The 26325-nt window shown below is 41.4% G+C and overlaps 1 protein-coding gene across 2 annotated transcripts; it reads left to right on the forward strand.

Moving 5' to 3' along the window:
• The first annotated feature begins 3744 nt into the window (after nt 1-3744).
• On the forward strand, nt 3745-26325 carry ccdc71 (coiled-coil domain containing 71). 2 transcript variants are annotated; one of them, XM_085407154.1, is made up of 2 exons: nt 3745-3888; nt 22523-26325. In XM_085407154.1, exon 2 carries the CDS (start codon nt 22533-22535, stop codon nt 23604-23606), a length of 1074 nt encoding a protein of 357 aa, XP_085263280.1. In that variant the 5' UTR covers nt 3745-3888; nt 22523-22532; the 3' UTR covers nt 23607-26325. The 2 variants fall into 2 exon arrangements, with proteins under 2 accessions (XP_085263280.1, XP_085263281.1); XM_085407155.1 differs by lacking the exon at nt 3745-3888 and adding an exon at nt 21649-21725.

The following is a 26325-nucleotide window of genomic DNA, read 5'->3' on the forward strand; positions in this document are numbered from 1 at the left end:
TACCAAGGCTAAAAAGCCTTTCGACTGGTGCGCTTGATGGTGTGGCTGTGTTGTACCTCAGTGAAATGGCCTTAATCCTGGGAAACTGGCTAAGAACACCCAGCTCAGACCCAGCAGATTTCAAATATTCCATCACCTCTGTTTCAGCAGAGTAGGTACAGTCGTCCTCCTCAAATGAAAAAAAGTCATCAGTGGAGTTAGCAGGGTTCTTGTGATCTTGAGCAGGTTGTTGGTCTTCAAGAGACAACCCACGGCACTCTGTAGTAAGCATTGCCCTAACCATGTCTTTTTTCTCTTCTTCTCTGATCCAGCGTGACTTAAATTTAGGCAAAGTGACTGCAGCCAGGAGAGCTTCTTTATTGTCCATCATTGAAGAAAAGCGCACCTTGATCGCCTATAAGAAAAAAATACATCAGACGCTTCACATAAGAGCATGATAAATAAAACAAAAATTTATTTTAGGGTAAGGCTATATATAGATTACCTTAACAATGATATCGGGGAGGGATGCTGTCAGCTTAAGCTCATTCTGCAGTGCCAGCATCCTGGACATTAGAATCTCCAGAGTTGGAAGAAGGATTCCAAAATAGCAGTTCTCTTCTCCTTGCAATAGTGCAACAGTGAGTGGCTTCAACACGATACAGTACTCCTTTAGGAACAGATACTCCCGACCAGTGAAGCATTTGATTCCAAACTGAGTGCAGACAGTATTTAATTCAGCAAGGGGAATGTCAGTGATCCTGGACAGAGCGTCGTGAAATGAATTCCATTGTGTTGAAACAGGTACTATGAGTTTTTTCTTGAAAAAATTATCTACCAACTCTGAAGCAACAGAAGAACGGTTTGCTTTTGTCCACATTGCAGAACACTTTGAAGTTGCACTTCTGTAGATGAATTTTGCCTCATTTGCTTGAAGCCATTTCTCAACATCATGAAAAATTAAGTTCAGTGTGTGTGATGCACACCTTAAGTGTGGAGGGAGAGAAAACTGTCCTTCAGATTCTGTGGAGAGGGTCTGCTCAACATCAGTAAATGTCACCTCTCCATCTTCTTCCGATTCCTCATCAGAGTCTGATTTTTGGAACATTCTAAAAGCTTTGATAAAATTGGACCCGTTGTCTGTCACAGTGGCTGTCACTTTAGAGCTCAGTCCATAAGCCAAATGTACTTGCTCGATTTCATTGCCGATGACATCATATGTGTGTCTCCCTCGAACTCTTTTACATGCTAGCGCTGCATGTCCTTCTACAACAGTAGAAGGATCAATCCAGTGTGTCGTCATTCTGAGAAAACTTTTGTTATGGCTGGTCCAAATGTCAGCAGTCGTGGAAATATATTCCAAACTCTCGAATGTCTCTTTAAGCTCCATTTCCATGTCAGCATAACACTTATCTAAGTAAGTAGAAAACGTTTTTCGATCATGCAGTGCTGCCTTTTTGCCACACACAGGTATTTTGTTTAATATGCACCTAAAAGACGGAGACTCTACATTACGCAGCGGTAGCATCTCTTCCACAACGTAGCCTGCAATCATTTTCTTAAGCTCACCATCAGACACTTTCTGTGTTGCTGAAGTGAAATCAAGTTTCGTCTGCTCAGCAGGAGTTGCCGCGGTGTTATCCATGGATAATGAAGATGGCTCACTCAGAAGGCTTTGTCTGTGCTGCCGTGTCAGGTGCTTCAGCAGATTACTCGTGCTATTGACAGCGGCCGATAATTTTTTCTCCCCAGGACATAGCTTACATATTACCGTAATGTTCTTGTCTGCTTGTTTTAGAAAAGTTAAGTGACGGGAATATTTCCATTTCATAAAACAGGCCCTCGCTTCAGCCGAGTCCGACATCTTCCGCTGTAGAATACGACTATGCGGGAAACTGGCGTGAAATGACGTACAGCTGCACTACAGCGATGTTAAAGCGGCAGAGTTTATTTTTACCTTTAGAAGATAAATTATTGAAATTAAATAATGATTTTCAGCGAGTTTAGTTATTTTACAATGTAACGCAAGTACATTGTAAGTAACTGTATTTAAAATACCTAAAAATGAACAGTAATTAGTTACTCTACTTTTTCAGTGGAAAAGTAATTTAAATACAGTAACACCCAACACTGGTGACAAGTGATAATAATAACAACTGTACTGCATTAAAACATTCAAAGCAGGTGGGATATCCAATCTTTAAGGGATGACCTGATGAAACCTGCTTCCTGCTTCACTGTGTTTATATTATGTTAACCATAGCTGTGTGGCTAGCCAACACAGAGCACATCATTATATACCAGCTAGCCCAACTTCAGTAACCCTACAAACGCCACTGCTGTTTAGTTTTCTGTCTTAATTTAGGTCGGAAGTGATTGCAGAGCTGTATGTTTTAATTTTTGCTGTGGCAGTTAAGCTGCCGGATTTTAGGGCTTCATGACCCTCCTTGCTTGGCAAATTTTACTAGCTTAGCTAGTAGTTAGCAAGTATTTGCAGGCAAGTCCATCACTTCCATTGAAACTATGACTGTTCAACGAATTTTTGCCAATTGTTTGGCGAATATACATTTTTCTCAAAGGGATAGACAGTTACTGGGCGATACTGACCATCAAACTCCAGACCACTCTCAACCAGTCTGTGAATACCCATTTTTCACTCATGGTAGCCGTTTCCAGCTGCTCGCAGACCAGTTTCCAGGGGTGTGTGAGTGTGGTGTTATTCACTAATCCCTATGTCATCACCATTATTGTAACACGTTCAACATGGCAGACAAGCTAACATTGCATGGTTGCATGTAATGTTAGCTGTGTCTGGAAAATCTAAATATGACTGTAAATCTTTTTGCAAACACAGATCTCGCCATCTGGTGGCCTTCAGATAGAGTGTAAGTTAAGGAGGTTCTGGAAGCTATGTCCATGTTTTATATGTTTTATAGTGTTTATGGTTGCCACTACATTGATAAATTTGCTCAACTTGCGTATATATATATATATATATATATATATATATATATATAAAAATTCCCCGCTTGCCCCTGCGAGTGGTCCTCTACGATAGGCCTGGGAGCTTGAGGGTCCTGCGCAGTATCTTAGCTGTTCCTAGGACTGCGCTCTTCTGGACAGAGATCTCCGACGTTGTTCCTGGGATCTGCTGGAGCCACTTGCCTAGTTTGGGAGTCACCACACCTAGTGCTCCGATTACCATGGGGACCACTATTACCTTCACCCTCCACATTTTCTCGAGCTCTTCTCTAAGCCCTTGGTATTTTTCGGGCTTCTCGTGTTCCTTTTTCCTGATGTTGCTGTCATTCGGAACTGCTACATCTATCACTACCACCGTCTTCTTCTGTTTGTCTACCAGCACCATGTCCGGTTGGTTTGCCACCATTTTGTCTGTCTGTGTGTATGTATGTGTATGTGTATATATATATATATCTAACGAGAGAGAGAGATACAGATATATAGATATATTCTTTTTATTTATTTTTTGTTAAAATAAAGTAAAATACAGTAGCAGCTTTACTGTTAAACGCCATGCTTGCCCAGAGATTTGTTAGCTACAAAGACAAAAATGGCAATAAGCCCCGCCTACCCGTGACATCAGAGCACAATCAATATTTTGGATTTTGGAGGGGGGGTAGTGTGCGTTCCAGTTAATTGTTGCACTGTGAAATACACTTTTTTTCTGAGTTTTGTTCAGTTAAACCCGGGATTATTTCCCAGCCGTTTATGCCCGTTCCCCACCCCCACCCCTCGGCGGGGTTAACAGAGCCCGCCCTTCTCTCCCCAGCAGCCTCCGCCTCTCTTCCCTGGTCTGTCATCCACACCGCTGTTGTTGCAGCCATTTTACCGTGGAGCGTCGGCAGGCACAGCGACCACCGGAGGATGCCGAGGGAGCACCGTTAAAAGGTAATTCCGCTTTTTTCACGAGCTCTTTAAATTCAATGGGTAATCTTTACATTTCTGACCGTGCAAATGCGTCGGCTACTGTCTGACGAGTGGAGGCCCAGCCGGCAGGAGGGAGCTCAGGGAGCCTCAACAACTCGTAGCTGCTCAAAGAGAAGAAAGATCGTTGCGAGAATGTTTGGCGAGCGAAGCTTTCTGCTGCCACTTCACATATCCGTGCGAAAAATGGCGACGTCTCCTATGAGACTGCTGAAAGTTGTAATATAAGCTTACATGCGTTGGCTTCGTTTGATCCAAGTTTAAGCGCGCTGTAAAAGCAATGTTTTTGTATAAATTGGACTGACTCACGTTGGCGCATTCGGCAAGGGGGCGCACGAGAGCAGCGCGAAGAAGGGGGGGGGGGGGATTAAACGGAAATACCCGTCGATATTTCCGTTTAATCATTAACTGGCTAGCCTGTTTTTAAATGTGTTCTGTCACTTTTTACTTAATAGGAACAACATTTTTGAGCTTCTTTATTCATTCTAATTAATTAAACATGACTTTAAGTCCATTAGTGTACTGTTGAAAATAAGGTAAGGCTAGCTGAACTTTTTGTTTGGGGCAAGTCACGCCCATCACCCAGCAATCCGATTGTTAAGTGATGACGTGACGAATCCTACTTCCGGGTCTAAAGTAGTCTGCGTTTAATATGGCTTTTGTGTTGTTAACATGTTTAATGTTATGTATTTTCTTCTATTTAATCTCAAAAAGCTCCTAAAACAGTCAGTGATCACTGTTGACCTCCCTCGGCTTTTATTACCGCTAATCATTTATTTAAGCTCAGTTTTTAAAACCTTAGGATGTAACTACAGCCCATCCCATGCAGTAGTATATGAATGACTAACCTCGTATTGTGGATGGATTATCTCAGTTGTTCTCCTGGCTGAAGTTTGGTCCTTTTATAGCATCCTGCCATGCGATTACATTTGTTCCTGACCACCGAGAACACTCACGTTAACTTTTATGGAGTGGAAAAAAAGTTAGCTTGTTTATATTATGCTAACATAGCTGTGTCGCTAGCGGTCACGTAGCACATCGTTATATACCAGCTAGCCCAACTTCAGTAACCCTACAAACGGCACTGCTGTTTAGTTTTCTGTCTTCATTTATGCTGGAAGTGATAACAGAGCTGTACGTTTTAATTTGTTTCCAAAACCCCGCAGTCAGGACATGCTATATTGTATTTAGATAGAAGCTAGCAAGCTAACTCCCTGCTAACTTCTAACTCCGTTAAATGTCATGAATTCCGTTTTCATGGATGCTAAACTCAATTGTTACACCTGGTAGAGCAGAACGCTGATCATTTTATTAAAGATGAAAGACTTTAGACAGTTTTCAACTCTCAGTAATGCCATAGTGATCGTTTGATATATGGACCTGCAGCGGAGTTTAGGTCCAGACACGGCTAGTGACGTCAGACTGAACAACCGGATAAGTTTGGAGCGTTGTCAGTTTCATATTGCTAGCATTCATTTATAGTTTCTTGTACTCATTTTCCTTTTTAGGCTTACAAAAGTGTGTTCATGCCAAACAGAAAGTAACTTAAGCTTCATGTTACATCTACTGTTTGTAAAAACCTTAAGATATTTGTTTCGAGCAGCTGGTGGGAGGTGAAGTAGGACTCCTGCTAGGTGGAATCAAGTTGCAGAGCAATGACACAAGTTCGTACACAAATGTTCAGTTTAACTTCTTTGTTGTTGGGTTTTTTTGTGCTCATTAAGTCTACGCTTTAAGTACATCATAACCACAAAGCTCTCAGAAATCCTACGTTGTAACCTGACATGCATCTACACATTACATTGCCCCAACCCGCAACTATTATGATTGGTCTTCTCAGTACTGTTGATTCCTCATTTGTTCTTCTGGTGATTTTATGTCACCACTTTTAGATTTTTATTTTATTTTATTTCTTCAGTAAAAGAATACAAATGTCTGCCTCGACAGAAAGGCTCTGATAGTAGCAAATTCTTGAAGGCTGGTTGCCAAAACTAGCTAAAATGTTTGCAGGGAATGTTGAAAGTGGAAAAATTTGAGCAGTGAATATAAATATATTTTCTTTAGAAAAATATTAAAACCTGACCACAGATAAGAGTGGGCCTCTTCGTCCGGGTTAGGTATTTAAAAACATCTTGGTGAGTGTTAGGATTAAAACTACTCTGAATTAGGATGTTGTGGTTTGGGTTAAAATACTGTCGTCACTACTTGGTGTTGGGAGCTTCTTTTTTTTTTTTTTTTTTTTTTTCATAAATAGAGGCGAGATTTCAAGGAAAAATACAGTTCAGTTTTTAATGGGAATTGTTTGACAATTGTGTTAGGTTGGTATCATGCTAGCTTTACAGAATGAAGTTTGGATTGGACTTAGCTTTTGTTTTTTGAAGGAGTTCCACACAACGCTAGCTGTGTGGTCACTTCAGCACACACGGCACTTGAACGAGCCCTTTTCCACTGACTCGGGTCAGCTTCACATGACTCAACTTGGTTTTTAGTGTTTTCCTTTAGGATGTACTATTTGGTACATGGTACTTTTGTAATACCTACTCTGCTGGGATTCCAAATGATCTGAGGTAATCCAAAAGTCAGTAGACTGCCGATTTGGTACATGGTGGCAGCACGTGAGCCATGAGCGTGACTGCGTTACAAAAATCAAAAGCATTATTTTGCAAACCTGGCAATGAGGGGACTGACTACACAACAAAACAAAAACTGTGGTCACTGTCTGACAAAAAGCCATACAACTAGCAGCAGAATTGCCTCGATGTCCTTTATTGCTGTACTGTTCATGTCGCATAAAAATGACGTTGCAGGACTTTAGGTTGCATATATAATGACCTCACAAGCATAATTACAGGGTTCGTACGGGTGCTTGAAATCCTTGAAAATGCTTGAATTTTAATGTTGTCTTTTCAAGGTTTGGAAAGTGCTTGAATTTCAGATGTGGTGATTAAAAGTGCTTGAAAGTGTAACTGTATTTCATTCACCACAAATAACTATCTGAATAGTTTTCTTGTCAGATAGAGAACTAAAATGAGTCGCAAAATGTAAAAGCAACATATCTCCGCCTGGGCTGCCTTACGTCAGTTTCAATGTGTGACCCCGCCCCTCCCTCGGCCAGTTGGTGATGAGTGCGCTAACATACCTGTAGGTCGCTGTTTTAATGAGTGTTTGATGGAAAACGACAATGGCGGAGTTTGTGCTCTCTAGTCGCATGATAGGTGAGTCCTAGTAAATAATTTTCCAGTACGTGTACGTTACACATGCTATTTTTTTAAAATTATGATTATTATTTTGCTAGCTATCAAACTCACTGGGGAAATGATTGAAATGCACTGAGTGATGCAGTATGGCAGCGCTATTATGAAATATGCTGTGAACTTAGCTAACATTACTTAGCAGTAATGTGAGTTAATTTACTCAAGTGAAAGCTTTAAACATTAGCCCGATACATAACTAGCCAACTTAAGGCTTTCTGATTAACCCTTTGGGGTTGACAGACCCAGAGTCTCCATTTCAACTTGGGTTGAATGTGCGGACTTCAAACTATATACCAGTTTTTAAATTATGTTGATAGGCCACGTAAAACCGATGTGTTTTTTTTTTTTTTTTTTTTCTGAATAAAACAGTGGCGTTTACTCCGGGAAGAAACGGTTAAAACGCAGTTTTCTAAGGAGAGTGCTAGAAAACACGCTTTGCTTGTGAGTGAAAAAAGAAAAAACACTCCTTCCATATTGGTGGAAAAATGTACCATGTCGACCAATCAAAAAATGATATTGCAACATGTGGCATTTGGTTATTTGGGAAGAGGGGGAAGTTTTAGGAGTGACCGGCGAGAGAGAGAGAGCGAGTGAGTGAAAGAGAGAGTTTTGATACATGAGAGATTTGTGACGTTTATCGTGTTTGGAGTCTCAAGTTAGTGTGTTGTCTTGTGTAGTTAGTGTGTAGTGTAGGCGTTGTTTTGTTTTGTGTGTCAGTTCTACTAGTGAATGTCACAATTGCTGCAAAAAAGCCACCAAAGGCAGATTGCAGTGTAAATGCTGAGTGACACACCTGCTGTCAGACCTGCAGGTTTATCCCTGTGCTGTTCTCATCTGTTTTATAGTGGACACAAACTATTTTTTGGAGTTGCATAAATAATTTGTGTGCCTTCTTATTTGATGCAGAACACTTGATTGTTCTCTAAATAGTTTTAAATGGTTATATAAAAAAACGTCTGAGCCTTGGCTGCATTTTTAGGTAAATAGTACCATATAACTTTGTTGTTTGCAAAGCTTGTGCATATTTTTTTTTTAAATGTACAATTTCTATTTGCATTACAAGTTATGAAAATGATTCGTTAAACATGGCTGTGGTTTTTACAGTCTAAAATATCACTTTCTACTCGTATTTTAAATTTTGTCTGAATTTAGATAAATTGTGCTGATACAGTTTGTCAAAATGAGAAAATAACAGATTGGCAAGATGAACAGGTGAAATATAGAGGCCAAATCAAAAGTAGTCAAAAACAGCCAATTATACCCTGGACTCCAGAGGGTTAGAGGCTAAAAGCAAAGTTGTCACCAAGTACTGTTTATATTTGTGTGTATTGCTGCAGCTTTTTTGAGTATTAACTTGGTGCTTTTGGGTGAAGTAATGGTAATATGAGGGAGCGATCCATATGGTCACAAAGAATAGCCACTTGTTTCTGTGCTACCAAAGTTCCCCGGCTTTCATTCTAAATGTGTTTATCGTCAGCACCTACACATTAAACTACTTAAACATTATAAATGTCTTCAAGCTCACACTGAGGCCTGTGGGGCACTATCCAGCACTGAGACTGTAGACACATTTATGTGTTTTTGTATATGAATATTTCATACTTTAAGGTAGGGGTGGGCGATATAAACGATATACAATAGAAACGATATAAAGTTGGCCAACAATAGAGCGGTATAGTCATAATCTCTATCGCGATAGTGCATGTTGATGATGTCATCAAGCTGCGCCTGTTTTGGTCGAATGCATCGCAGTGGCTCCAACCATTATCATCTGTAAATTATGCCAACAGTCATAGCAAAGAGATGAAGCACTTTTGAAATATGGGGAAAGCCAAAAACTGCGCTTCCTCCACTTCCGTAACATTGACACATTAATCTTGAATTCTCTCGCAGCAGTTCTATTCCCATGTTGTTGCAGTATATTAATAACTAATCTTGTATTGTGGATGAATGATCTCAGTTGTTCTCTTGACTGAAGTTTGCCCCGTGTATAGCATCCTGCTATGCGATTGCATTTGTCCCTAACCACCAAAATCCCTCACGTTAACTTTTATCGAGTGGAAAAAAAAGTTGGTGTTCATCCTCTAGCTTCACTGTGCTAATGTTATGCTAACATAGCTGTGTCGCTAGCAATCACGTAGCACAACATTATATACCAGGTAGTCCAACTTCAGTAACCCTGCAAACGTCACTGCTGTTTAGTTTTTCTGTCTTCATTTATATCGGAAGTGGTAGCAGAGCTGTACGTTTTAATTAGTTTCAAAAATCTCTCAGTCAGAACATGGTATGTCATGTTTAGGTGGAAACTAGTGAGCTAACTTCCTGCTAACTTCTAACTCCGTTAAATTTAATAACTTCTGTTTTCATGGATGCTTGGATGTTAAACTTAATTGTTACACCTGGTAAAGCAGCAACGCTGATGATTTTATTGAAGATTAAAGAATTTAGACAGTTTTTAACTCTGTGTTCGTTTGACTTTGGGACCTGAAGCAGACGGAGTTTTGGACCCAGATTATAGTGATGGGATTTCCGGCTCTTTTTAGAGAACCGGCTCTTTTGGCTTGGCTCTTTAGGTTGTTTTGTTGATTTAATTAATTTATTATTAACAATAATATAAAATTATGCACAAAAGGAATTACTAATGTAAAAAAAGTGGTTTTATTTATATATGTTTATATATAAATATGTGGTGGCCCCTAGAGACAAAGCACGTACAAACTCCAAAACACTTTTTTTTTTTTTTTTTTTTTTTTTTTTTTTTTAGTATTTTATTTGTTCCTGAGTAAATCGGTTTGGCTGAGATTAAAGTTATAGTTTTTACATCCATCCATCTTCATCCGCTTTATCCGAGGCCGGGTCGCGGGGGCAGCAGCCTAAGCAAAGAGGCCCAGACCTCCCTCTCCCCAGCCACCTCCTCCACCTTATCCGGGGGAATACCAAAGCGTTCCCAGGCCAGCCGAGAGATATAATCTCTCCAGCGTGTCCTGGGTCTGCCCCGGGGCCGCCTCCCGGTGGGACATGCCTGGAACACCTCACCCAGGAGGCGCCCAGGGGGCATCCTTGTCAGATGCCCGAACCACCTCAGCTGGCTCCTTTTGATGTGGAGCAGCAGCTGCTCTACTCTGAGCCCCTCCCGGATGGCCGAACTTCTCACCCTATCTCTAAGGGAGAGGCCAGCCACCCTTCGGAGGAAGCTCATTTCTGCCGCTTGAATCCGCGATCTCGTTCTTTCGGTCACTACCCACAGCTCGTGGCCATAGGTGAGGGTAGGGACATAGATCAACCGGTAAATTGAGAGCTTCGCTTTTACACTCAGCTCCCTCTTCACCACGATGGACCGGTGCAGCGTCTGCATTACTGCAGCTGCAGCCCCAATCCGTCTGTCGATCTCCAGCTCCCTTCTCCCATCACTCGCGAACAAGACCCCGAGATACTTGAACTCCTCCACTTGGGGCAGGAACTCATCCCCGACCCGGAGTGGGCACTCCACCCTTTTCCGGCTGAGAACCATGGCCTCAGATTTGGAGGTGCTGATCCTCATTCCCGCTGCTTCACACTCTGCTGCGAACCGTTCCAGTGCGAGCTGGAGGCCCTCACCCGATGAAGCCAACAGAACCACATCATCTGCAAAAATCAGAGATGAGATTCTGAGGCCACCAAAGCGAAAGCCCTCCGCCACTTGGCTGCGCCTAGAAATCCTGTCCATAAAAATTATGAACAGAACCGGAGACAAAGGGCAGCCCTGGCGGAGCCCATCACCCACCGGGAACATATAGTTTTTACACAGCTGAATAAACGTCAAGCAGACAACTGATTATTAGAAGTGTGAGATGCTCTAGAATATACTCTGGTGTCCCGTTATATTTTAGATAGCAAGGAGTTTATTAAACTTCACCGAAACGATCTGCAAATTTCATTAAAATGTAATAAACTATCATCTTGTCTTTATTTTTAGTTAGCACATACCTTAAACACTTAAAGCTGTAAGCTAATGATAGTTATATAAGAGCAGATGCATGCTGGTGCAATAAGCTGTACATTTTACGTCCAATGGATGCATGATCTGATTAGTCAACTAATCGCAAAAATAATCGGTGACTAGTCGACTATCAAAATAATCGTTTGTGGCAGCCCTAATTGTCACACATCCCTGAGTGCATCTTGAGTTACAGCTGGTGTATAGGTGACTTACAATGCAAGGCATATAAGCTAATTTGAATTCACTAAGACTCAAGATTTCTTGTTACAGGACTATGGGATTATAGTTCTCTGGCTTTTCTGTGTTGTGCAACCTGGATAAATATGTTTTAACAAACGGAGTCTAGTGATGTTGGGGGGAAAAAAAAAAACTAGTAAAGGATTAATAGTTCTTTCACCTTTTGATGTTTAAGCAAAATTTCTACCACTTGTTATTTGATGGATCTATAAAATATTTAGGTGCTTTCCAAAACCTTTCATGTTAGTGAGCTGCACAGAGTTAAAATTTTGTCTGGAAATATTTGGACAGAGACAATTGCCATAATTCTGCTGTATTACCAAGCATTGAGTTGTCTTCTTTGTAATTATACTTCTTCTACTTACCCTAACTGTTCTCAGTTTCTTGTTTTGTTTTAGGTTTTTTGTTTTAAGGCGTACTGTGTCCGGTTGCTTCAATAATTGGCATTGTGTGCTTCAGATCATGAGCCAATAGTTTGAATCTTGTAGTGAGTCTTATGCATTTTCTCCAAACGTCCTCCATTCATAACAGACTTGGATGACGGCCTGATTCGTGCAGTCTCCTCTGAACAGTTGATGTAGAGATGTGTCTGCTGCTAGAACTCTGTGTGGCACTTATCTGTGCTCTAATCTTAGGTGCTGTTAACTTCGGATTTCTGAGGCTGGTGACTTAGATTATTTTTATCCTCAGCAGCAGAGGTGACTCGTCGTTAATAAATGCTAAAAAGAGACCAAGAAAGAATCAGAATCAGAATCAGAAAGGGGTTTATTGCCAAATGTTGAGCAGGTTTACAACATTAGGAAATTGCTGCGGTGCTTCAGTGCAAACATAGTGTCATAAATAGCACTTAAATAGACATGAAAAAATAAAAGTAGGGATAAGAATTAAAAGTGCTACGTAGAAAGATATGTGCATGAGCTATGCATGAGATATATACATGAGAATAAGAATTAAGAGTGCTACGTTGAAAGATATATACATGAGTGCAGGTGGTGATCAGTGCCAATCATGGAATGATGCAGTGAACACAGCGTAGGGTCATGTGTTAGTAGCGGGAACAGTCATATGGTTATTGTTCATGTGTCCAACAGCAGAGGGGAAGAAACTGTTCTTATGGCGAGAGGTTCTGGTGCGAATGGACCGGAGCCTCCTGCCTGAGGGGAGCAGGTCAAACAGACTGTGTCCAGGGTGAGAAGGGTCAGCTGAGATCCGAGCTGCACGCCGCAATGTCCTGGAGGTGTACAGGTCCTGCAAAGATGGGAGTCTGCAGCCAATCACCTTCTCAGCAGAGCGCACAACACGCTGCAGTCTCTGTTTGTCCCTGATAGTGGCTCCAGCGTACCACACGGTGATGGAGGAGGTGAGGATGGACTCGATGATTGCAGTGTAGAACTGCATCATCGTCCGTGTTGGCAGGTTGAATTTCTTCAGCTGCCTCAGGAAGTACATCCTCTGCTGGGCTTTCTTAATGACGGAGGTGATGGTGGGCTCCCACTTCAGGTCCTGGGTGATGGTGGTACCCAGGAAGCGGAATGAGTCCACAGAGGTGATGGGGGTGTCAGTCAGGATGATGGGGGGGGAGTGGGGCTGTGTGCTTCCTGAAGTCCACAATAATCTCCACTGTCTTCTGGGCATTCAGCACCAGGTTGTTGTGGCTGCACCAGGACACCAGACGTTCAACCTCCCTCCTGTAGGCAGACTCATCCCCGTCCGAGATGAGTCCAATAACGGTGGTGTCATCTGCAAACTTGATTAGCTTGACAGACTGGTGGGTGGAGGTGCAGCAGTTGGTGTACAGGGAGAAGAGCAGAGGAGAAAGAACACAGCCCTGAGGGGAGCCGGTGCTGATGGTCCGGGAGTCCGAGACATTCTTTCCCAGCCTCACATGCTGCTTCCTGTCCGTCAGGAAGTCAGTGATCCACCGGCAGATGGGGTCAGGCACATTCATCTGGGAAAGCTTGTCTCGGAGATGGTCTGGAAGGATGGTGTTGAAGGCAGAGCTGAAGTCCACAAACAGGATCCTGGTGTAGGTTCCTGGGGAGTCCAGATGCTGCAGGATGAAGTGTAGGGCCATGTTGATGGCGTCGTCTACAGACCTGTTGGCTCTATATGCAAACTGCAGGGGGTCCAGGAGGGGGGCCGTGAGGGTCCTGAGATGGGAGAGAACTAGGCGCTCAAAAGACTTCATGACCACAGATGTCAGAGCCACGGGTCTGTAGTCATTTAGTCCAGTGATCCTAGGTTTCTTGGGGACAGGGATTATGGTGGAGGACTTGAAGCAGGCAGGCACATGACATGCCTGCAGTGAGGAGTTGAAAATGCCAGAAAACACTGGGGCCAGCTCGTTTGCACAGTGTCTGAGGGTGGCAGGAGACACGCCGTCTGGGCCGGGAGCTTTCCGAGCATTCAGGTTCTTAAACTGCTTCCTCACATCTGCTTCATGAATATGAAGAGTTGTGGTGGGAGGAGGTGGTGTGAAATCCTCTTTTGTGTGGGGTGAGGAGGGGGGTGTTGTAGGTGAACAGTTTGAAGGTGGTGATGGCTCTATGGAGGGGGGAGAGGTGGGGGAATGAGTGTCCAAAGTGCCTCTATTGTTGGGGCCGTTGGAGGTGTGAAGGCTGCCTGATGGCTCGTCAAAACGGCAGTAGAAGTCGTTAAGGGTGTTGGCTAAGAGCAAGTCATCAGTGGAGTGGGGGGTTTTAGGCTTGTAGTTTGTGATATTCCTAAAACCTTTCCACACAGAGGCCGAGTCATTCTCTGAGATCTGCTGCTGCATCTTCTCAGAGTGCTGATGTTTAGCAATGTCCACTTCTTTAGTGAACCTGTACTTGGCCTCTCTGTAGCAGTCCCTGTCTCCGCTTCTGAACGCCTTTCTCTTTTCCAGCCACAGCTTTTTGAGTTTAGGAGTAAACCAGGGTTTGTCATTGTTATAACTCACCCTGGTGCGTGATGGCACAATGCTGTCCTCACAGAAGTGGATATAGGAGGTGACAGTGTCCGTAAACTCGTCCAAGCTGTTAGAAGCAGCCTTCAATGTGTCCCAGTCTGTGGTCTCCAAACACGTGCGAAGCTCCTCCACAGCCTCGTTGCTCCACAGTTTTTTAGTCCTCACGACAGGTTTGGAGAGCTTCAGCCTCTGTCTGTACGCGGGGATTAGGTGGATCATGACGTGGTCAGAAAGTCCGAGTGAAGCGCGGGGCACCGCGCGATAGGCCCCACTGATCGTGCTGTAACAGTGGTCCAATGTCCTCTCCTCTCTGGTCGGGCATTTAATATACTGCTTATATTTCGGAAGCTCATGGCTCAGATTGGCTTTGTTAAAGTCCCCAAGAGCAATGATGAGAGAGTCCGGGAATGTCCGCTCCGTGTGGAGAATCTGCTCCGCTAGTGCGCACTGAGCTGCCTGCGCATCTGCGTCTGGCGGGATGTAAACAGCGGCCAGGATGAATGAAGCAAACTCCCGCGGAGAATAAAACGGTTTGCAGTGGATAAAAAGATATTCCAGAGAGGAAGAGCAGTGCTGAGCAATCACTGTCACATCTGTGCACCAGCCACTATTGATGTAGAAGCAGAGACCTCCACCTTTGGACTTACCGGAGAGAGCGGCCTGCCGGTCCGCGCGCAGCAGATGGAAGCCCTCCAGCTTGAGCGCGCAGTCTGGGATGTTCTCACTGAGCCACGACTCCGTAAAACATAAGACACGGGAGGAGGCAAAGTCTCTGTTCATGCTTCTCATCAGGGCCAGTTCGTCTATCTTATTCCCGAGTGAGCGTACATTGGAAAGGAAGATCCCAGGAAGAGCAGTTCGCAGTCCGCGTCTCCTCAAACGCACGAGTGCGCCGGCTCGCTTCCCTCTCTTTCGGCGTCTCGCTTTCCTGGTCAGAGTCAGCAGTAAATCTGCCGCAGATGCGACAAATATTGGAAATAAATCCACAGGCGTTGTAGTCCTGTAGTTAAGGAGCTCTTCTCTGGTGTACGAGTATCCAGAGGAGTGCCCAGACACAGAAGAAATGCACAAAAACAAAACAAAAGTAACGCACTGAAGCACCAGGGCGACCATACGCGGCGCCATCTTTGACTGAAAAAAAAAAGTGGTGTTGATGTGTCAGACAGGTGTTGTTCAGTGATCTTGCCTGGAAAAAAAACATGTATTTCAGTTCAAGTCAACCCCATAATAATAATAATTGTTATTGTTATTATTATTGGAGGGTTTTTGGTTTTCTGAGAATGGGTTAGGGTCCTCCATCCTAATGTACAAAAGGCTTGAAATTCAAATTTCAAAATCGGAGGACACATCAAAAGGCTGAGTTCACAACAAATCTTCAGTCAGAGTATCTTTTATCATTCCTCTCAATTCAAACAAATTGTATTTATATGATGCTAAATAACCACAGCAGTTGCCTCAGCGTAGGGCTGTGCGATATGACCACAATCTTATATCCCGATATAAGAATTCTATCGTCCCGATAACGAAATGAATCACAAAAATGTAACATTTTCTGTAAATTCTGTGACTCTCGGGCAGCTGGTCTTGTGTAAAGTGTTTCCAGCTGCGCGTCATGTAGCTGGAGTCAAGTGTTTTAAACGATGCATGAAACTATACATTTTCAGACATAAGTTGTAACAGCCGCCGTTTTCTTTGTGTATTTATTACACGGCGTGCTGCAGGGAAAAGCCTGTTCTAACTTTTGAGTCTAAGGTTTATTTTTTAGCACCTGGCGGCTCCTTTTTACTTCTCATCCGTAAATAATCTGCTCTTTCACGTGATTTAGTTTATTTTGAAAAGTCTCAACAGGCTCTTGAGCTTTATTGTGAAAGGTTTATGTGGAACATAAACAACCGGATACGCGATGGTGTTACCGTCGTTGTTGCTAACCGCAATGCATAAAAACAGGTGCTTGTCCGTCTGTAGTGTGGTTATATAAAATATAACAGAAAGAGAGAACTTTAAGAAATTAATATAGCCACTACAGTGACCATCAAAACGATGAAAAAATATTGCCGTAAACAGTTTATTTTGCGACACCACGAAACAAACGATAGCGTAAAATGAAACATTGGACGTTTTTATATCGTCATCCGATATATATCGTTATATCGAACAGCCCTAGCTCAGCGTTCTCTATATTGTAAGGTAGAGACCATAAAAGGGTCTTCAGTTGCAGTACTGCTGTAATGTCTACTGTGTGTGAGTGAGAGAGGGTAGTTTTCACCAAATCTATCTATTCCTGATTGTTAATGTCCTCTTGAGCACTTCGCCCAGGCTGAGCTACCTGAGGCTTTGTGGTAGCTTATGTCACCATGTTCAGACTCATGCTCCTTCAAAAGTGCAACAAACTGTCTGGGGTTCAGTGCCATGGCTTTGATGAAGCTAACTGTTTTAGTTAGTTAATTAAAATGTTGCTGACATAACTTTAGCACCGACTTGCAGAACACCTCCCGCTTATAATGCAAAAATACCAGTTTCAGTTCCGGGTTCCTTTCAGCCATATTATTTTGCATCCGCTTAAAAAGTCTGACATTTTGTCCTATCAGATTTTGACAGCAATCACTTTTAACACCTGCTACTTTGTCCCATTTTTGTTGTTTTGTTCCCTGGATGTGTAAAGGTTGCTTAAACGTACTTGTTGCTTTTGCAGCTTTGCTAGCAAAGGTTTAGATATCTGTTCCAACTCTGCTTAAGTCAAGTTCTTGTATTTCATGGGGTAATCCGGTTGTTCTAGCTTTCTCAGCTTTCCAAACAAGCTGTACTAACTTAATCATGAGTCAGATTTTGTTGTTTGTTTTGTTTTCACCAAATTAAACCATTCAGGTGTGGAAAAACATCTTTATCACCTCCTAGGCAGTACCAAGCAGAATGATTGACAGCAGATAAGTGTTGAGTGATGTCTTAAGTTCTTACAGCACAGAAGAAAAATCTGCATACTTTAAATCTACTGCTGCTACAGTATTGTTTGAATAATACTCATAATTTTGGTATACAGCATGAACTTGGATGCGATCTGTCAAGTCAAGTTGGCTTTATTGTCACTGGCTACTTTGTCTTTGAGTGTCTGCTCTGGCGCATCAAATGAAGCACTTCTTGTTCACTGGTTAACTGGCCAATCCCGGACGTTTGTATCGGCCTGCTTAGACTTACTGCTCTATAACCACACAGCTGCATCGGCTGCTTGCAGCTGCATTTTCACTCTGAATGAAACCTGCAAGTGAAACGGCATCAACCAAATAGGCAACCAGTCCTTTCACTTGGTAGTAGTCTGTGTTCTAGTAATCTCACAGTCGACTAAAGCACATCCAGGGTGTGCTTAGATCGTGTATTAGATTCCTCTTCTTCCTTTTTTATGTGTTGTGTGTGTGTGTGGGGTTTTCTTTCAAAATTTATTTATTTTTGTGTGTGAGTTGGGCTTGGTTATATATATTTAGGGTATATTTTGTCTCCGATGTAACTTTGATTTGGAAAATGCTTTGAAATATCAAGCTCTGCTTTATAACTTAACATCTTAATCTTTAAGTTCACTGTTCACTATTTTTCCACAAGAGATAACTGTTGGAATTGGTTTAAATACTAGTATTGGAGCAAAACATACGGGTGGGCACAATTTTGGTATTTTGAAGACAAAGCGCATCAAATGTCTGTCACAATTCTGTTTGAAACTTGGTGGCTTTCCATTCAAGTTAATGGTCTTTTTACTCTGCCAAAAATGAAACCTAAAGCCAGTAGTGGTTAAAAATGTCTGTTTAGCATTTGGGGGGGCATTCTAGGTTAAAAAGACAAAGGGTTTTGTGTATGTGCGGCAGTGTTTGAGATCACTACCTCTGCCACGCATCATGTGATCATTAAAACGTCAGCTGAACACTCAAATCGTCTAGGTCCTCAGAGAAACAAAGTAAGTTTCAGGGGACTTGCAGCCAACTGAAGCATTTCAAGTCAATCGCTCTGGTGTTGAACCATTGAGATAGAACTGGAGAAAGTTACATAATACCCAAGTTTAAAGGCATTTTAGCACTTTTAGTAATGCACCCTGCAGTTTAAAAAAGAATGTGGTTTTTTTTTTATGTTTTGCTTTTTTTGTCAACTAATTTAAGAGTTTCTCATGTAGTTAAAAACTTAAGTCATTGCAGTTGGTTGATGACCTTTGCTACATGTTGTTACTGTTTACTGTCTCTATAGAGATCGACAGACCACGTGACTTTCGCGCGTTGCATTGTAGGTACGAGTGGCAGGAAAATCAAAACACTGCATCAAGCGCTAGCATTTCCAGCACTGGTAACCATTAATTCTGCGGTTTTAATCCATACTTGCATTTTATTTGCCCCAGAAACAGTTATGTACAAAACGAAGGAGAACACGGCAGGTCCGTACAAAGACTTGACAAAAAGGCAAAAAAAAAAGCAAGAGGAAAAAAATCAAAGGAGTGAAACAGTTAGACCCATACGAGCATACAGAGTGGACTAAAGACGTGAATCACCAATGAAAGGCTCAGAAAATGAGACTAAGAACCCACGCTGAAAATTTAAAAAAAGTCTTTGCAGATGTTTAAAATTTAGCAAAAACAGAAATACTGTATTTTCCATTGCCAGTGTTTTTTGCACCTATAAGTGTTATTAGTAACCTTTTAGAAAGTGTTGTTAGCATGCAACAGTTTGCATATCAAAGTACAGATAAGCTTAAGCAAAACTGAAGCTGATGTTAAGGTGAGGTTGATAAACACAGTTGGCAATTTGGTAGGACTTGTTTCAGTGAAACATGGTCTCATGTGTTTAACCTAGATGAGTAACTACCATGTAGCAAGCAGTGGCAAGTCAGAGCTGTAGAGCTGACTATTAAAGAAAGAAAATGGGCTGGTGTTTCAGCATGCAGCAGTCATTATTCCAGTAGCCTTGTTAGACCAGTTTGCAGTACCAAAACACATAAAATTGCTCTCAAGCTGATGGTAAATCACACACTTCTGGAATGTGGGTATAAATTTAGTCACTTGGAAGCAAATGGTTACAGAGGCTGACAGCCTTTAGCTGTGTTCTTTAAGGTTTTAATTACTAGGTGCCGATAAAAGCGACATAATTTGTGTTACTTCCACTGTATACCTACAAAAGAAGCCCAAACAGTATTTTGAATTATCGTGATAATTATTTTGAATTTTAAATCCTATTCTTCTATTTTATCTACCTAACAAAGAAAGAAGGACAAAAGACAAATTGTAGAAGAGAATTGGAGATGAATAATAACTAATTAAAAAATGGAGAGTCACAGGACAGCCAGTAGCCTAGGCTTTGCAGTGTCATTGGGGGAGAATTCAGAGTTACCTGAACCAGTGCTAACTACATGCTTTATGGAAAGGGGAAGTTTTAAGCCTAATGTCTTCATGCTTGCTCAATCATCCAGGTAAGGATATATTTTAAAAAAAAAAAGTTGAATCTGTTCATCTGGATGTAGTGTTTTCAGTGGAGAAGCATTTCGTCTCTCATCCAACTAACTTCTTCATTCTAGTAACTTGACTGAAGACAAAGTGACTCCCACTGAAAGAAGTGCTCTCTTGGGGTGATATGATACTATGAGGACTTTAAGATAAGATGGGACCTGATTATTCAAGACCTTGGATGAGTTAAGGATTTCTTGATTCTATTATGGATTTAACAGGGAGCCAATAAAGAGACGTCTGTATCGGAGAAATATTATCGCTTGATGGTCCCTCTCAGTACTCTTACTGCTGGCCAAGGTAATACCATCCAGAATAAGAATCGGACACAAACATTTTTGGCCAAGAATAATGACTTTAAGTTTTTTGTGAATTTAAAAAAATAACTTGCATTAAAAATTTATAAGTCATCCAGGTTTTTATGTTTTAACGACATACTGGGAGTTTAACTAATTGGTGTGTGTCGTCTGGGTTCATGGATAGATAAAGCTGCAAGTCGTCTGCATAGTAATAAAATATATGCCATGCCTTCTGATAACACTGCCAAAGGGAAGTGTTACGTTGATCCCGGTGAAGACCAGTGTGGAATTTAATTTGCCTTATGTATTTTAAAAAAGGAGAAAAAAAAAGGACTTATTTGAGATCATTAGATCAATATCATTCAAAACGGTGAAGTATCTTTAAATACCTACAGCACAGAGCGGAGTCCACTCTGAGGCTATGAAATCATTTAAGCTTCACTATGGTGAGATCTACTGCCAGCTTGAAGGCCTGTGGTACGCACTGGATTAATATAAAGAGGTTGAGCATATGTAAGCTTGAAGCATTAATAGTACGACGTCTTTGAGCAGTCTCAAAGGAATGGGGTCTAAAAGGCACGTCAATTGTTTGGAGGAAGTAATTGCTGAAGTAACTACTGAAGTTAACTCAAAGAGAAACCTACAGTTATATTTATTTCAGTGATGAATAAGTAAGACTTTTGCAGTGTAGTAGCAGTTCAGGGTTGAAATGGCACATTAGCATGAGAGAGCAGATGTTTCTCTGCTAGACAAATGTACTGCGCTGTTGAGAGCTGTTGCATGAAGAAAGAATGATTTCCTGTCTTAGTGGCAGCGGGAAGTGAAACCACTTTCTTTAACACTTCAAGCACTCACTCTTCATTAAACAAGTGTTCAATTCAATTTTATTTATATAAAATTATATCAAATCATGTTTTTAATCTTGTATCATAATTTTTGGTTGAAATGATTAAATTACACCACCTCAGCTGATAAACACATTTAAAGTTCTCAGTTTAAGGAGCCAGGTGGAAACTATTACATGGCATGACCCATATACACCATTTGGTCTCATTGCTATAGAATAGCAGTGTCTAGTTCTTTTCAGAAAACACAATGTACAAGTATAGCAGTATTTCTACAAACTGGGTGTGTTCACAGAAATATGTTGTTTCTGACTTTTTGCTATGTAGTGCTGCAGATAAATTGTTTGGCCATTTCATGTCTTGAAATATTGTAAACCTTTATTTATTCATATTAGTTTTTTGTTTTGTTTTTTTTTGTCTGTCTTTATGCCCTGGTTTCCAAAGTGCATAACGAGGCTTGATCTGAAGAGGTATAAAGGTGGTAAGGTGGCTCTGAAGGTTGATATTGTCTAATAACGAGCCAGCTCTCAATATTTGCTGTTCCAGCTGTATAGTGATGTCTGATTACACTGCTGCTGTCAGTAAACTGACTTCTCCCTCAAGCATTAATCTGCCTATTAAAAGTCTCCAGCCCATGTGTTCGCAGCTGCAGCAGTACATACTGATGTTAACATTTTATGTTCAGGCGCCTCTTATCAAAACATCTCACTGTGAGCTCAGCTGCAGGAGTCCGAAGGTCACAGCATCCAGGCCCAGGAGATAGCACAATGGTAGATGACTTCCCATGCATGGACAGTACAGAATCTAAAAAATGTACAGATGATAAAGATGATGCAGCATTTGCAGTTCTTGTAGTCAGTTTGCCCCAGTTTGAGACTGGGGAAAAAAAACGGTGTCAGAACCAGCAAGATGAATTGTAAAGTGCCCAGGGTTGTTCTCGCTCCTCAAAATCAGGCAAATGCTGCAAAACTGATCAGACAGCATATGATCAGTTTTGCAAATGATGAATGAAGTCAAAATTATTTAACAAACCAAATTTGGCATTGTCCAAACTAACTGACCTAATTGTATTTACACAGACTTAGATTATTAATTCAGTGGTACTAGAAGTTCCCAAATTTCTTTAAACTCTTTTGCTGTCAGTGATAATGTTTATATGTAGCATCAACCTCTCACAATAAAATGAAGATGTCGAGATGTTGAAGATCTAAAATGTATGGTATAAATATTTATTTTAAAGCCTGACATTGCTTTATCATTAAATTACATGATAGCTAAATCTTCAATCTTTTAATGGTGCCAGTAATAAGTTTTACGGACCATTTATAGGGATTTAATGTAATTGTAATGGAAACACAGAGACAAGGGCATAATTTTAATTTTGGCAGTATTGTGCAGAGAAAAGAGAGCTCTACATGTTTGATGGGCAAGTTAACGTATATTTTCTGGTCAAAAACGATGTGGAGTAGGACTTGAGGCATTGATCTGTCTGTATCGGTTATAATTCTTGAATCATTGTTTTCTGCAATTTGTTTTGATCAAATGTGGTAATTTTTTCTCCTGACAGAATTCAAGTCATGGCTTATGAGGCACAATGTTCCACGGTCGGCCGGCCATTGGTGTTTGCTAATGAAGAGCGGAGGGCTGTTCATTCCTGGTCCCGGATCTCATCAGCAGGACATAATGTCCTCCTAGATGCTTTGAAGATTCTCAGCCCAATGTCCCGTGACCTTTCAAGCACTGAGGAGCTTGTCACCTTCCTGCAGGAGCTAAGTGAGGAGGGTCACAAGCCCACCGTGCTTCGCAGCAAGGATGTGTATGACTACCGGTCGTGCACAAGCCAACCCCTGACTGAGGACATGCTGAGACCACCAAACAGGAATGTCAAACCCACAGCTAAGAGGCGGAGGAGAAGGCCTCTGACCAAGAAGAGGGAAGTTCACCCATCCTGGAACACCTCTGAGAGGAGCAACCCCAGGATTCAAGGCATTCGCCCTCCAGAACCATTGGTGGACCATCGCATTATCGTTTGTAGCAGGACACCCAGTCGGATTGTGGCAAATTCAAATGTGGACATGCAGCCGTGCCTCAGACTGACCAGTATTGAAGGTCTATCTGGCTTCCACACAGCCAGACTCCAAATCCACACTACTCCACACTCATCCTCTGAGGTGGCCTCTAGTGGCTTTTTACAGCAACAGTACCCGCCAGCGATTTCAGGAATACCTTCTCAGCCTTCTCAGAACGGTGGCGGGGCACCCACCAAAGCTGTGGCCTTGTTCAGCCAGAAGACTCTGTCCTGCCCTATCCGACTAGATGGTGCTCTAATTGGAGACTCTGCACCGGTTTTGTATGCTAATGGTCGGGCATTCCCACAGACTGACACAGAGCTGACCAGCAACGGCTGGAGGAGCAATGGTCTCCATAGAGACGTTCATGGCCCCAAGGATCTGAACAACCCAACCCGGCAGAGAAATAGTTGGAAGGACAAGAAAAGTTTTAGAGGGAAAGTGATAAAGGTAGATGACTCTCGGTCTGTGGAAGAGGCCTGCAGAAAAGCGCAGAAGATACTACAGGTCAACCTTTCCCCAGTGATTCAGATCCAACCTCTCAACCATGTGCTGAGAGGCTTCAGATACCAGAACAAGTGACAATTCCTGTTTCTTTTAGCAGATTTTAGTGTTTTACAGTAGCCTCCACCGGGAGGTATCCGGTGTTGAAGATTGACAAGATGTTGATCTGTTTGTGGAACTGCTGGTTCCTGATGGAGACATCTGGGATTTAAAGGCATTTGAAGTTAGGTGGTATTTTCCTAGCAGGCTGGGAAATGACTATTGGCCAAATGCTGGTACATTTTCACTGTTGATGTTTGTTTATGCTACGCAACACTTCAAGCAAACATCCTTCTTTGCTTTGAGTTGTTTGGGACATAAGTGAGCTTGTACCAGAATCAGCACCTTTAACGGTGTAGAGTATTTAAACTCATTTGAAGTAGAGCGCCATTTTATTTTTTTTTTTAATTTAAATATAAAGGTTGTTTCGTCTTTCTTTTTTGTTTCCAACTTGCTATGTCACTCTGCAACACCACTGGAAAGAAGGAAAAAAGTGAAGCTAGTGCTGAGATAACCACCGCTGTTTAATTTCTATAAATAAACTAAATTAAAGGAGGGGAATTGTATCTTCCTTCTGTGAAGTTTTTGTTTCTGCTGGAAATCAGGACGGTGTTCTGTGCATGAGTACAGCATTGAACCAAACATTTAAAACTAGAGACCATCACAAAGTGTTCCTTAGGTTTAGAGAATCAGTAAACAAAAATAAAATGACCATTAAATAATCTTTGTCTTAAAATGACAAAATATGAATTGGTTGAAGAAAATGAGTATGGAAGAGTTCTCAGGTCTTGTTATCAGTCTTTTTGAAGGTACCGGTTATGGTGATATCCAGCTTCAAAGTTTATTCTAACTTTGCATGGTTCACAGTTCAAAATAATAAAAATAATTGAGTTATTTATTACACTGAGCATTTGTGCACTATCTGAAACCATCCAGTTTACCTAGATGGTTTGTAAGCCATCTTTCTTCTGATTGGCTGCCCTTCACATAGTTGGCAAAACTATTACCCACTTACATCTAACTTACTGTGATAAAGCCAGCCAAAGCTGGGTTGGAGATGGCCTTATAAGGACATCCTCTCTCACTTAAATCACACAAAGCCAAGAGTGGAGTCATCTTGGTGCACTGGGATTAAAGGGATATTTTTTTATTTTTTATTTTTTAAATGTTTGGTTAAATTGATCATGTAATGGTGTAAACCTATTATAGCAAATGAGAAAAAGCATAATAATTCCACACAGATTTCTGATAGTAAAAAAATTCAAGCTTAAATCTCAATATTTTCTCATGTTTTCTAAATTTAAAACCCAGGTTATACAACTTGATTTATAATTTTTAATTAATAATTTCATTTCCTCTACTTAGTGCGTGGCTCTGGTTTATACCCATGAGTTAAAACTATTTCACATGAGGGGGGAAAAAAAGAAAAAATATCCAATGCATGTACTCAGGATCAGCTGCTGCTCCAGTTTCCTGTTTTCCAGTACCTAACAGGCAGAAAACAGAGAGGAGTCCTGATGGAACACATTTGTTTGACTGAGTTGGAGACATTTGTGGTGGAATGTGTTTACTTGAGTGGCAGGGCAGTTTGTTTCCTGTCCAGTGTTACAGCAAGTTTGATCTACTACCAGAACTCATGTTCTGTATTTTGTTGAGCTGAATTTGCCCAATTGTTTTTTTTTGTTTTTTTTTTTAAACTTCCCAGCTTTGATTTGAGTGATGTCGCCCACCTTCTGACTAAACAAAATGCACTTTGACAGTGTGCCAGTGCTTTACTGTCACCTGTTCCTGACATGGAAGTCTTTAATGGTCTTTTCCGCTGCTTCATTTAGAAGATATCTGAAAATCTGATTTCTTTTAACTCCACACTGGTTTCCTCTACAGGTGCTAATCTTCCAAAGGTGGTGCTGAACAAAAAGATTAGCGCAACATAGTTTCTCGTCTTCTTAGTCAACTTGATGCATTTAAGAGCAGGAACTTCCTGTTGAGGGACTGATAGTTCGTCTGCCGGTTGGGATGAGCACGCCAAACCGCCTTTTGTGCTTTCCAAAGGGTTTCTACTGTGAGCAAGTAAGGAATCTGTTTTCATGTTAGTTGTGACAAACATCTGTATTTCCCTCCAGAAATCCACATTCCACTAGACAAATATTGTTGCGTGCCAACTAAAAAAAAAAAAAAAAAAATCAGTTTGATATACATAAAAGATCTTAAAGTCAGTCTCCATAGATTTTCTGAAGCTTTTAGTGAACGCAAGACCATTAAATGAAGCTCTAAATCCAGAAAATGTAACTTAAATTCCACTGTCTGCCTGTACAATCCCAAGAAAATAGACAAATTTAATCTCCAGCCCAGTAAATAATACCTGTCTTTGGATTTCCAAAACACTGATGTTCAAATGCTGTTTTCTTATGTGGGATCTGTAGCAGAAAGAGCACATTAAATTTGATGATTGATCTAGCAATATGTAATTTAGGTTACAAAGTAAGATTGAGGAATTGGAAACATCCCCACGTTGTTTGAACTGAGACCACATCTGCTGTCTGGCGTCTGTCTTTGCAGATTACCCACATCTGTCCTGGTGAACTTTTTGTTCTGGGAGTCTGGTTTGTTGTACCCCCTCGCAATTGGTCTGTCTTGCTCATGCCCTTTTCTAGATCTGCTTTCTGTTAGTCTTGTTTGTGCAACACTTGTATAATATTGTATTTCCTACATGAACTTTGAAAAATGTTTTTGTTCAATAAAACTGATCTGAAATGTA

Source organism: Rhamphochromis longiceps, linkage group LG5, assembly GCF_057381845.1.
Source record: "Rhamphochromis longiceps isolate RC_006_pf linkage group LG5, R_longiceps_female_GT1.1, whole genome shotgun sequence".
Classification (NCBI taxonomy): Eukaryota; Metazoa; Chordata; class Actinopteri; order Cichliformes; family Cichlidae; genus Rhamphochromis; species Rhamphochromis longiceps.